Below are 12637 nucleotides of genomic sequence, written 5' to 3' on the forward strand. Positions count from 1 at the left end.
AAAGATGTACCTTCATCCGGTATTCAGCAAGATCCCGTTGCACATCACCGTTGGGCCACCACAGGAATCGCAGATAGTCAATATGCCCCTTTGACACCTTAACCTGATGAAACATTGCTTTGATGTCAGCCATTAAGGCAACTGGTTCTTGTCTAAATCTGATAAGGACTCCAATGAGTGAGTTTGTTAGATGTGGACCCTGAAGCAGTTGGCAGTTAAGTGATGTTCCTTTGAAGACAACACCACAGTCAAAGACCACCCTTAATGTTCCTTTCTTCGAGTGATATACCCCATGGTGAGGTATATACCAACGCTTGTTATCACTTGGCTTTAGCTGGTTTACTGGTACCATTTCAGCATAATCGTTGTTGATCATTTCCGTCAGAAAGGAAGTGTATTAATCGTGAAATTTCTCATTTTTTCCAAACTTGCGTTTCAGGCCTTGGATACACTGCTCAGCGACGCATCGGTTATTTGGCATGCTAGGATTTTCTTGTCTAAATGGTAAGTCTAGGCAGTAGTGTCCATCTGTGGTTTTTGCAGAGTGATTCATAATGTTCAGGAATTGTTTGTCTTCTCTGGACATTTCCTCTGTTTCCTTACTTGTATTTTCATTGAAGTCATGATTGTATTGTTTGACCAATAGCTCCTCTAGGTGTACCATGGATATCCGATTGACAGTAGCAACAGGGTGGCCATTAGCATCTCTGCTGTCGTTGCTTCCTTTTAGGGGACCATAGAAGACCCACCCCAGTAGGGTCTTTACAGCGTACGGTCCTTCTCCTTGGCTATTGATCAGCTCCCAAGGTTCCAATACCTTAGGAGAATTTGTCCCAATGAGTAGGTCAATGCCAGAAGCAATTTCATTAATTTTGATGTCCTTTAAGTAAGGCAATTTTTCCAGATCTTCTTGTAGAGGAATATTGTGCTTGGAAACAGGCATGGTTTTATGTGTAAACACATCGGATAGTTGAAGGAAATTGTTTTCGTCCAGACTCGATATTTCCAAACCTGAGATATGATGACTAGACACAATCTTTCTCTGATTCATTGTCTTTAGGAGAATGTTAGTCCTTTGTCCTGTAAGGTTTAGCCTCCTCATTAAACTTTCTGTGCAAAAGGTGGATGAACTTCCATGGTCCAGAAATGCATAAGTTTCTAACACTTTGTCCCCTTTGTGGCTCTTTACTTGTACTGGTACAATGGAGAAGATGGAGTTATCACCGGCCCCAATGTGACCACATGTATGAGGTGAGATGACACTATTACTTTCCATTGGCTTCCCATTCTGTTTTGTGTGTTCTGCTTCCTCTCTTTTGCCTTTTTGTTCAATGTGGAGTATTTCAGGATGACTTTGATTGCACACATAACATGTCAAACGACTGTGGCAGTGTTTGCTCATGTGTCCTATTTTTAGGCATCCAAAACACACCCCTTTTCCTTTCAAAAAGTCAATTTTTTCTCTGTGTGTTTTCTTCAGGATGTGTGGACACTGCTCCAATGAGTGACCACTTCTTCTGCAGAACAAACACAAATGTAGGGAGTTGTGGCTTGATGGAGGTATTTTCATTCCATTCGTTGTTACATGTTCTAGCACTGGTGTTCTTGGGCAGGTAATAATTGTTGCAAAACTACTTCCCCTTAGGCTTGGTTTTCCCTTTGAAAAGGTAGAGATAACAGTTTTGATAGCTGCAGTTGGTTTATCATCCTGGATGCTTCCAAACAGAGGATCTGACAGTATCTTCACTTGCCTCTCTATGAAGCTAACAAGGTCAGGAAATGTAGCTCAATGCCCACACTCTTCCTGTAGCTGACATGCTCTATTCCTCCACTTGTCTCTGAATTTGTAGGGTAGTTTCTGAAGTATGTGTTTCATGTTTGAAACAACATTCATTTCATCCATATAGGTGAGATGTTCCATTGCATTGCAACAACCTCTTAGGAACAAAGAGAAGGCTTGCAGTGCTTTCACATCTTCGGCTTTGATCATTGTCCAGGTAAATGCTTTGTTTATGTATGCAGTGGCGATCTTATGTTCATTACCAAAGTGCTCTTTAAGCAGCTGTTTTGCCCTTTGATAACCTTGAGCTGGAGGCAGATGTTGGCAGCTGCGCACTAGGTCCTGTGGTTGTCCTCTAGTGTATTGCTCTAGGTAATGCAGGCAGTCACTTTCATCATTAGTTTTCCGCTCTACTCCTTTTTCAAATGCACGGATGAAAGCTTCAAACTGCAATGGGTCACCGTCATAAACAGGAATGTCTCTTGGAGGTAAAGTAGAAGTGAGATGTTGTTGAGCCAGCATAGCAGTGTTGTCATTTTGCCTCTGGATTAGGTTATAGATGTCACCTTGATTACCATTGTTGATTACAGGTGGTGTGATGTCAACATGTCCCTGCACATGTGTCTTTATACTTTGTCTGGGAATAGAGGTTTGGGCTTGATGAGGCAAGAATTCAGTGGCCTGTACGTTAAATCTTGCTGTAGGGTTTCTGTAGTAAGAGCTCATCCCATCTGATGCTCTAGAGGTGTGTCTTGATCCCATGCTGAGCACGTTTAGCCTGGCATTGGCTTCTGCCAGCTTAGTTTGTATATCCAGTTGTTCCTTTTTCCGTTTCACCTGTTCTTCCAACTGTTGTTTCTGGTGTTTTAATTGTTCCCCTTCTACATCAAGCTCATGTTGACTGTTCAGTGCTGCCGCCCTTTCGATTAAAGCCGCCCTTTCTGCCTGGGCTTTAATTCGAGCAGAAGAGGTAGATGATGCGTGTGATGAACCAGGTTTGTATTTTGACTGAGGGTGTGATGCATTTGAAATGCTGTCATCAGGTCCGATGTCATCTGAGCTGACACTTTGTTCTATGGCACTTCCCACAATAGAGTGTCTAATTGCCTGTCCACTCTCAGATAACCACACATTTGCATCTTGTATAAATCCATCAAATATATGCATCTTTTCTTGCAGCCACTGCCTTTGCTTTCCCATTTCTTCTTCAGGCAGTTGAAGGTCAGTTAATGATTTGTGATTTTCTTTTAGTTCATCACACAACTTCTTAAATTCAACCCGTTTCAACTGTATTTCCTTTGCATTGTCTTCTGAGCTCATAAGCTCTTTCAGTACTTCCATTAACTTCTTTACTTGTTTGTAACTGAAGTTTCTTGCTTTTTGGCAGTTTGCAATAAACAATTCCAATCCTTTGGCAGTGTGAGTGATAATCCTTTTTTCTCTCACAGATTGCAGTCCTACAGCGCCATCTTGTGACGTGACGTCAGATGTCACAGACATGATTAATGTTCACTGTCCCTTTAAGTTTCGTTCTCAGGAATTGTCCGTTAGCTGACAGCGCGCTGTTTCAAACAGCTGACAATGTTGCAGCACCACATCCATTTACTAAGCCATTGTCCAATACAGCTTAATATCTCTTTTACAATCTACTTATCATGCTGCACGGTGCACATACCCGGCCGCTTTCCCAGTCCTCTCTCAGCCTCTTCGGTCCTCGCAGGTGGGAACAATCTCCAGCTGATTGTGGCGTGTGCAGCTGATCCGTGATGAGAAGTCGATGGTGCAATAATCCAATTATTTGTTTTCCCCGAAAACGATCCTTAATCCAATTTGAAGTGAATCCAATTGTCCAGTTTCACTCAAAAGTGTGATTCCACTTATTGCACGTGGCTCCTGGTTAATGGGCAGAATACTGGAGACAAAACCAGACGCACAAGGTATTGTGCGCACAGTTCGACTTCAAACCAAGAGCAACATCTTAGTGAGACCAATAACAAAGATATGTCTGCCAATTCCACTTAATGTAATGGCAATTTCCTTTTCCTATGTCCTATATATTTTTGCCGTTACTTTCACAGAAGGGTTGAAAAGTGATCCAGACGCAGACACAAACAGATGATTTTCCGGTCCTTAGTTGTGGTTTATGATGATGTTTATTCGTCTTTACATACCAGGGTTAATTTAGCGTTCTAGTGATTCTATGAGCATCTGCCGGGCTGATGGAATCGGTATGCTCTTCTCCTACTGTGTCCACCCCTCTCCTGTCACCTATGACCTCCTTATATACACCCGGTGCAGCTAAACCCCGCCACCCCGTGTTCATAAATAATATTGCACTATACATATAACTTAAATAAACTAACACACCAACATCACCCACAAAATGGCTCCTACACTTGGTAAAGCTAGTATTTAATGAATTATGGATGAATGCCGGTGATTCTCGGATAAGTTACGTTTGTGTGTCAATTTAATTATGTTATCCAATATCCTGTGTGCACAATTGGTCCGGTGAACAATATCTTTCTTATCTTTAAAATATTGTCTGAATTCAGTTTAAAGGTGTTTCCATACTATGAGTGATATTTTTCGAACATTGACAATAAATTGCTCCTGTGGGACTGGGGAGTGCCCACAGTATTGAGTAAGTCGCTTTGGATAAAAGCGTATAACAAGTAACATACAATGTAATGTAATGTTATCACAAGAAGTACAGCCTTGGGGTTTTTTAAATAGCTGATGGAATCATCTATGAATTGACACAGGTAGGAAGTTAGACTAAACAATTAACGTGCTTAATTCTTCTCAGTAAACACACAAATAATGACAGCGAAGACAAAATAAAAAGATCCAAATGTTAGCCATAAAATCGTTATCCACCGGTGAATCAGTGTGTGTATCCAGGGGCGCCGTTTGCCGACAGGCAAGGCAGGCAAGTGCTTGGACCAGAAGGGGGCCCCCAAAGAAGGTAGATTAAGAAGGTCCACAGCAACGACAACATGAAACACCCTTTAATTTACTGCAACGAAATGTCGGGAAATCCCCTCAAGGCGGCCCCATGCATAGTGCGCCGTAAGAAACTGCTTTCAGTTCAATTTCAGTTTCGTTGCTCCGCTCCGTTTCTGGGGGACTTTACTGGCATTTATCCGGACCAGTGACCTTGTATAACATTCACAAGTGGACCTTTAATAAAAAGTTTGAGTACCCCTGGTGTAAACATAGTAAACACTTAATGAGAAGCGTATTGGAGCGGTATCCGTCGGTAGAAAACATACCTGAAAAACAGAGGGGGAGGTAGTTTTCCTGTTAACGTCAGAGAATACCTTTGAACAAGAAGCTCCCCCTCTGCATTTTGACCCAGAACACAAAGCTGAGCCGCAGGGAGACGAATCGTGTCTTAAAACAACATCAAGGGTGGGGTACTACTTACCTGGTAAAGCTAGTATTTGACGAATTATGGTGACTCTCGGGTAAGTTACCTTTGTATGTCAATTTAATTGTTATCCTGTGTGCACAATTGGTCCGGTCAACAATGTCTTTCTTTGTCTGAATTCAGTTTAAAGGTGTTTCCATACTATGAGTGATATTTTCGAACATTGACAAGAATTTATGAAGGTTTTTGTATAATTGTTGGACGCTGGGCCTATATGTTTTTATTTACACTGGCAATTCCCGTAAAACGCAACATAACTACCACTGTTTGTGTATTTTCTAACTAAACTCTTCCAGAGAATAGGGGAATAAAAAACATATATAGCCTAAAATCAAAATGTTACCACATTTGTGAGTGTATTTTATTTTTGGCAAACTTCTTGAATGGCTGCTTGTGTTAATATTCAATAGTTTATTCTTTGAGATCTTATATTGTAAAATATAATTTTGGAATTAACACCAACATTAAGCTACCCTATCACCTCCACTATCTCGAAAGTTAAAAGAAAAGCACTGCCATACCTAGATGGGCGAATTTGAACCAATGAGGTTCAATGAGAATTATTTCAATAGGCTAAGTAAAATACTCCCTCTTCTTTTCTCAGGTGCGGGCCGTTTCATTCATGAAACATCAGCTGCTGCCAGTTCTTTCAGAAGAGAGATCACCTTCAACTGAGCCTTGACCCCAGCGTTTTCAACAATGGGGTATTTCACATCTTTAAAATAAAAAACGAACAAAATAAAGACTACTTTGTTGTTTAAGCTACGGTGCCACATACATGTTAAGAATCAGAGATTTCTGTTTAATCTGACTAATCTGACATCTTTGGCTCTTTTTTCGCAGACATCTTCAGAGGATGAGGAGTGTTTGGAAATGTGTGCTCTTTGTTCCCATCACACTCTGTGCAATCTACTTAATACCTGCATCTGTAAAGTGAGTCTGTGTTTAAATTGAGGGGACACTACATGCAAGAACAATTACTGTAAGCCTAAATGCTAACATTACTTAATGGACAAGTTTTTTTATTTTTTGTTTTAGACTTTTTATTGGCTTCCTACCTATGGAGAAATGCCATTTGGAAAGTGCAAAGATGCTGAATCTGGACAGCAGTGTGGACGCCAGCCTCAATCTCCAGTAAGACCAGAAGACCTGTTTACAATTTGGCTGAACAGATAGTCCTGAGACCAACACAGACATTTATCTATCATGTTGAGAAGCCGCAGGTTTCATCTGATTGGACATAAAGCAGCAACAACAAATAAGTGGTGGTTTTTGTATTTCACCTTTTTAAATAATTCCTAAGAAGAAGGTGTATTTATAAATAAATGTTGGCTGAATTAATGGAGCCACATAAAACTATTTTTTCTTAATCCATATCAGAAGGGTAGCTATTTTATATGTTTAACCTGAAATTGCAGTTAAAGTTTTAGTGCAACAGAATTTAACTGAATCTAAGTTGAGTGTAAATATAAAATAATACTACTAAAAATATTTAGATGCATATGACGTGTTTGAGTCACAATTTACCTGTAGTAAGCTTCAGGTTGGTAAAGAAGAGTATTATAAAAGGGAATTCAGTCTAAAAAAATACATTTGTTTTATATTTCAGGTCCAGACCTGACGTGCTAACCTGTACATATTGGAAAGCTGCCATCATCTGGGAAGGGATGTTTGACCCCCGCCTCTATGACGAGATGCACAAGATGAGAGGATCCTCTGTGGCTCTAACAGTCTTTGCTGTGGGCAGGTTGGTTTTCACATGAATAAAGTAATAACTCTAAAGATAATCTGTCATCAAACCTAAATACCTCCTGCTCAGCCAACTGTATTTTTAGTGCATTAATGTTTAACTGGGTGATGGTTGGACAGATTGTAAAAAAAAAAAAAAAAGTTGGCAGCACCAGGTTTCTGTTATCGCAGACAAACTGTATGACAAACTGTAAAACATGACAAAAAAAACACAAAACATAATGACCCTCCAAAAAACCCAGTGCTTATAGTTACTATAGCTAACTTAGAAAATATATGTTTTACTGTACTCATAAACATGTGAAGTGGACATGCTGCATCTAGTCTTAAAATTAATTGTAGTGCAGTTACAGATAAAGTCATAGGCTACTGTTTGTTTGGTCGGTTGAGGTCACCAGATCAGATACCACTGCCCCAGCACATTGCAGCAAACAGTTTTTACTTGCAGCAGCAGACTAAATAAGATCTGCTACATTTAGTTGCACGCATCAATGGACCTCAGTTTCCTCTGGAGGTAGAGTGATAAGAGTCTAACAGAAATGTGACTTGTTTTCTTTTCCTCAAAAGATACCTTGATGCTTACCTACACACATTCCTGAACTCATCCGAGCAACACTTTATGGTGGGTTTGCCCGTGACCTACTACGTGTTTACGGATATGCCAGAGAAGGTGCCTAACATCAAGTTGTCTCCTCTGAGAAGCATGAAGGTGATCAAAGTGGAGAAGAACTCCAGGTGGCAGGACGTCTCTATGATGCGAATGAAGAGCATATCAGATGTGATAGAGTCTGATATTCGCCACCACTGCACGCACGTCTTCTGCTTTGATGTGGATCAGGTATTTACTGGGAGATTTGGATCAGAGGCTCTTGGGGATTCAGTAGCTCTACTCCACGCCCACTACTACCGCCTTCCAAAGCATTTGTACACCTACGACCGCAACCCAAACTCCAAGGCGTACATGGAAACTGGGGATTTTTACTACCACGCTGCCATCTTCGGGGGCTCGTGGAAGAATGTGAAAGCGTTGACCGAGGCCTGCTATCAGGGCATCATGGAGGACAAACAGAACAATGTGGAGGCTCTGTGGCACGATGAGAGCCATCTGAACAAGTACATGCTGCTCCACAAACCCAGCAAGGTTCTCTCTCCAGAGTACTGCTGGGATACCAGCATCGGTTTCAGGAGAGACATACAAGTCACCCGATTACTGTGGGCACCAAAATATTATGACACACTTCGCACACCTTAAAAACTTGACAAATGCTAACAAATGTAATGTCTCAGGTTCTCATGCTCCCTGGCTCATTTTGTTCTCTCAGGAATTAATTTGCATATCTTCAAGTATTTTCATAATGGAGTGACAACTTCTTATATAAATACACACTTGTCTTTTATCCGGATATCAAATGTTTTGGTTGCATTTTTTTCGATGTATAATATATATATATAAGTCAACTTTTTACATGTTTGATCAAACTGGCTGCACTTATTGATCCAGCTTATTTATTTGTATGTCACTTTAAAAAAAAAAAATACTGCTGTTTTGTTTATTAATTTTACTCGCAAATAAATACAATTCTGTACAGTGTATTCATGTTGCAGATAAACATGACATTTTAGGAACTCAGATCTTTTGAGCTGCTGAGAGTCGTGTGGTCTGAGTGTCTCTGGGGGGGAAGTCAGATTCATGTAGCACATCTCTGCTGATCGAGTCCCACAGACAAAACCGAGAGGGGGGGGAAGTCACGTGTCTCTGCTTGTTCTGAGTACTGTCCGAAGAGCCCTGAATATCAGACGTCTCAGTCATCATCACACTAGGGACACAATCAAAGTTCATATACATTTAATGGTGTGTTTCTAAGCAGGCAACAGGTTGCGCTAAGATTCTGAATCAGAATCACCTTGAATCTTGCAAAGGGATGGATTTTAAAATGTGCCTGCGATTAGATGTGTTTTTAAGTTCTTAAAACAAAACAAAAAGTACGTGAGATTAATAGTTTATCATTCCAAAATAATTGTGTCTTTCTTTATAAGACTTAGCAAAGGTAAATCATTTTTTTGTAGAATCAAAAATCTTAGCAGTCATTGTACGGATAAATAAAGTATGGTTCCCCAGAGCTTTGTTCAAAACTTGAGATAGGGACAACATCATTTAAAATTAAGATTTCATATGAGATTAACGGTGATTAAACATGTTGTGCTAACTTTCTAAATATGAATGTGTACACCTGAGGCTGACAAAGGGCAGCTGAGCCTGGTAACCTGAGGCTTTGGTAGGTCTGAACAGATTAAATATCTCATAAACTACAGTGCTGAATGAATATTTTGTAGAGAGTCGATCACTTCCCAGAGGACGACTTCAGTGTTCTATGTCTGCAAACACACAGCCTTTCAGATGAGCATGCATAGCTACAAATGTATGGTCGTGTCCCTTGTTAGAAAGCTGATCTAAAGTTGCCTTACCATGGCAAAACTATAACAAAACAGCAGCAACTAGTGTGTGTAAAAAAGGAGGTGACTTAACTGTGCCTGTTACCTCAGCAAAGTGGAGCGACCTCATGTTTTGCAAGCTGCGTTCCAGGACAGCTAGCTAATTGACACGAAGGACTCACAAGAACTCAGATGCACGATTCGGTTGACTTCCAAAAATATCTTTTATTAATAAAATACTTTTCAAAAACAAAAGATCACTAGGTTCTACTAGGATTCTCACAAGATCTCTAGGTTCAACTAGGATTCTCACAATATCTCTAGGTTCTACTAGGTTGCTCAACAGATCACTAATGTTTACAGACATGGACTCGACGTGGAGACAAGACGAACCGACAAAAGGAGAGCAGGGCTATAAATACACACAACGGTTAATGGGGGACAGGTGAAAACAATCAGGGGCGGGGCTGGTGATGATGAGCACATGAGACACACAAGCTGGCAGGTGACACACAACGACAGGAAGTGTAGACACCTGAAAAGAGAGGGTAGAGTCAATAACAAAATAAAATGCAAGGCCACAATAATAAACACAAAACAATAAACTAAAATAACTCTAACGCTGAAATCTTACAGTACCCCCCCTCTTACAGACGGCTCCAGACGTCCCTGAAGCCTGAGACTGTTGTCTGTCAAAGTCCGATATTAGAGTCTTGTCCACAATGAAGCTGCCTGGGATCCAGCACCTCTCCTCTTATCCATACCCTACCCAATCGACCAGGAACTGTCTACCTCTGACCCTCTTACTTTCAGACAGTATTTTATCCACAGTGTACACTTGACCTCCGTCGACGATCCGGGGAGGTGGAGGGGGCGTGGAGGCAGGGACCAGTCTGCTCTCTTTAACCGGTTTCAGCTTTCTGACATGAAACGTGGGGTGGACCTTGATGGACTTTGGGAGACATAAACGGACAGCAACAGGGTTAACCACTTTGGCTATAGGAAAAGGACCAATACGCATACTCAACCCAAATCAGACTTTTACTCCAGGTGGTAGGCTTCTCGGACACCAGGCATCTCTGACAGGTCTCCAAATCCTGATTCATCCTCTCCGCTTGTCCATTAGACTGTGGGTGTTATCCGGAGGTCAGGCTTACAGTGGCTTGGATTAGGCGACAAAACTCCTTCCAAAAACGTGACACAAATTGTGGGCCTCGGTCTGAAACGACATCACAGGGAAAACCATGGATCCTGAACACATGGGACAACATGGCCTCTGCTGTTTCTTTGGCAGTAGGTAACTTGGACATGGCGATAAAGTGTACCATTTTAGAAAACCGATCAATCACAGTGAGTATTGTGGTATTACCTGCCGATGTTGGCAATCCTGTCACAAAGTCCAACGCAATGTGAGACCATGGTCTGTGGGGAATGGGCAGAGGTTGGAGAAGACCTGCCGCAGCTTGATGAGAAGTTTTGCTCCTGACACACACAGGGCACGCTGCCACATATTCTGCAACATCCTTCCACATAGCTGGCCACCAGAATCTGTGTTTCACCATGAAGATGGTCCTCTTATTTCCTGGATGACAGGTAAGTACAGACGTATGGGCCCAATGAATCACTTGAGATCGAAGTTACTCCGGCACAAACAAGCGATTCTGAGGACACCCTCCAGGCACAGGATTCCCGCCGTTTGCCTGTTTGACCTTGACTTCAATGGGCCAGGTCACACTACCTATCACTCGGTCTGGCCGCAGAATGGTTTCTGGACTCTTGGGGACTGGCTCAGGATCATACATTCTGGAGAGTGCATCAGGCTTTCCGTTCTGTGAACCAGGTCGATATGACAGAGTGAAACTAAATCTATTAAAGAATAGAGCCCATCTGGCCTGCCTAGAGTTCAAACGTTTGACCTTCCTGATGTATTGCAGGTTTTTGTGATCCGTCCAGACCAGGAAATCCTGCTCCGCTCCCTCCAACCAGTGCCGCCACTCCTCCAAAGCAATCTTCACAGCCAACAGTTCCCGATTTCCCACGTCATAATTCCTCTCAGCAGATGACAGCTTTCGGGAGAGATAGGCACAAGGATGAAGCTTGTTGTCCGACGCTGACCTCTGGGACAATATAGCCCCAACGCCGTCGTTGGAGGCGTCTACCTCTACCACAAACTGTCGGCTGGTATCAGGTACAGTCAGGATGGGAGCTGTTGTGAACCTTTTCTTCAGTTTCTGGAAAGAGTCCTCTGCCTGTGAAGTCCACACAAACTGAACATGGGGAGAGGTAAGGGCATGGAGAGGAGAGGCAATGGCACTGAAATTGCGTATGAAACGTCTGTAAAAGTTAGCAAACCCCATAAATTGCTGAACTTTTTTTCTGGAACTTGGCGTTGGCCAATTAGCCACGTCACTGACCTTTGCTGGGTCCATTTCCATTTTGTTTGGGGAAATCACAAAGCCCCAAAATGACACTGAGTTGACATGAAACTCACATTTTTTGGCTTTTACAAACAAATTGTTCTCAAGGAGTCTCTCAAGAACATGGATTTTCTCATCAGGAGAAAAGATGAGAATATCATCAAGATACACAAAACAGAATATATTCAGAAAATCTCTTAATACATCATTGATGAGTGTTTGGAAAACAGCAGGTGCATTAGAAAGTCCAAAAGGCATAACCAAATATTTGTAATGTCCTGTAGGTGTATTGAACCCTGTTTTCCACTCATCCCCCTCCCTGATGCGCAGTAGGTGATAAGCATTACTTAAGTCCAATTTGGTGAACAACTTAGCTCCTTGTAATAGTTCAAACGCAGTAGAGATGAGTGGAAGGGGATATCTGTTCTTTATCGTGATCTGATTTAGTGGACTGTAATCAATACAGGGCCTTAATGAACCGTCCTTTTTCCCCACAAAAAAGAAACCTGCTGTTGCTGGGGATGATGATGGCCGAATCAAGCCAGCTTTGAGTGATGATCCGATATATTCTTCCATGGCCTCCCTTTCTGGACCAGAGAGAGAGTACAACTGTCCTTTGGGGATAGTAGAGCCAGAGAGAAGGTCTATGGGGCAATCATACGGTCTATGGGGAGGCAAGGAAGTAGCTCGTGTTTTGTTAAAGACCTCCTTAATGTCAAGATAACACTCAGGCACTTTGGACAAGTCAGGAAAGTCAGAATGTTTCGAAGAAGTGACACTGTCACTACCTGGCGCCTGTTTAAAGTTCCTAGATCTGTGCCGTCC

General features: G+C 41.9%; 1 protein-coding gene across 1 annotated transcript; it reads left to right on the plus strand.

Moving 5' to 3' along the window:
• Positions 1–4871: 4871 nt before the first annotated feature.
• On the plus strand, positions 4872–8553 carry LOC117548217 (N-acetyllactosaminide alpha-1,3-galactosyltransferase-like). The gene is made up of 6 exons (XM_034219358.1): positions 4872–5250; positions 5818–5917; positions 6057–6146; positions 6252–6347; positions 6823–6960; positions 7530–8553. Exons 2-6 carry the CDS (start codon positions 5913–5915, stop codon positions 8212–8214), a joined length of 1014 nt encoding a protein of 337 aa, XP_034075249.1. The 5' UTR covers positions 4872–5250; positions 5818–5912; the 3' UTR covers positions 8215–8553.
• Positions 8554–12637: the final 4084 nt, after the last annotated feature.

The sequence above is a fragment of the Gymnodraco acuticeps genome, unplaced genomic scaffold, assembly GCF_902827175.1.
Source record: "Gymnodraco acuticeps unplaced genomic scaffold, fGymAcu1.1, whole genome shotgun sequence".
Lineage (NCBI taxonomy): Eukaryota > Metazoa > Chordata > Actinopteri > Perciformes > Bathydraconidae > Gymnodraco > Gymnodraco acuticeps.

Bases quoted from the DNA above. Each gene is read 5' to 3' on its own strand.
- LOC117548217 (XM_034219358.1), top strand. The intron at 6,348-6,822 runs GTAAGACCAGAA...TTTATATTTCAG, and splicing joins GACGCCAGCCTCAATCTCCA to GTCCAGACCTGACGTGCTAA. The intron at 6,961-7,529 runs GTTGGTTTTCAC...TTTCCTCAAAAG, and splicing joins ACAGTCTTTGCTGTGGGCAG to ATACCTTGATGCTTACCTAC.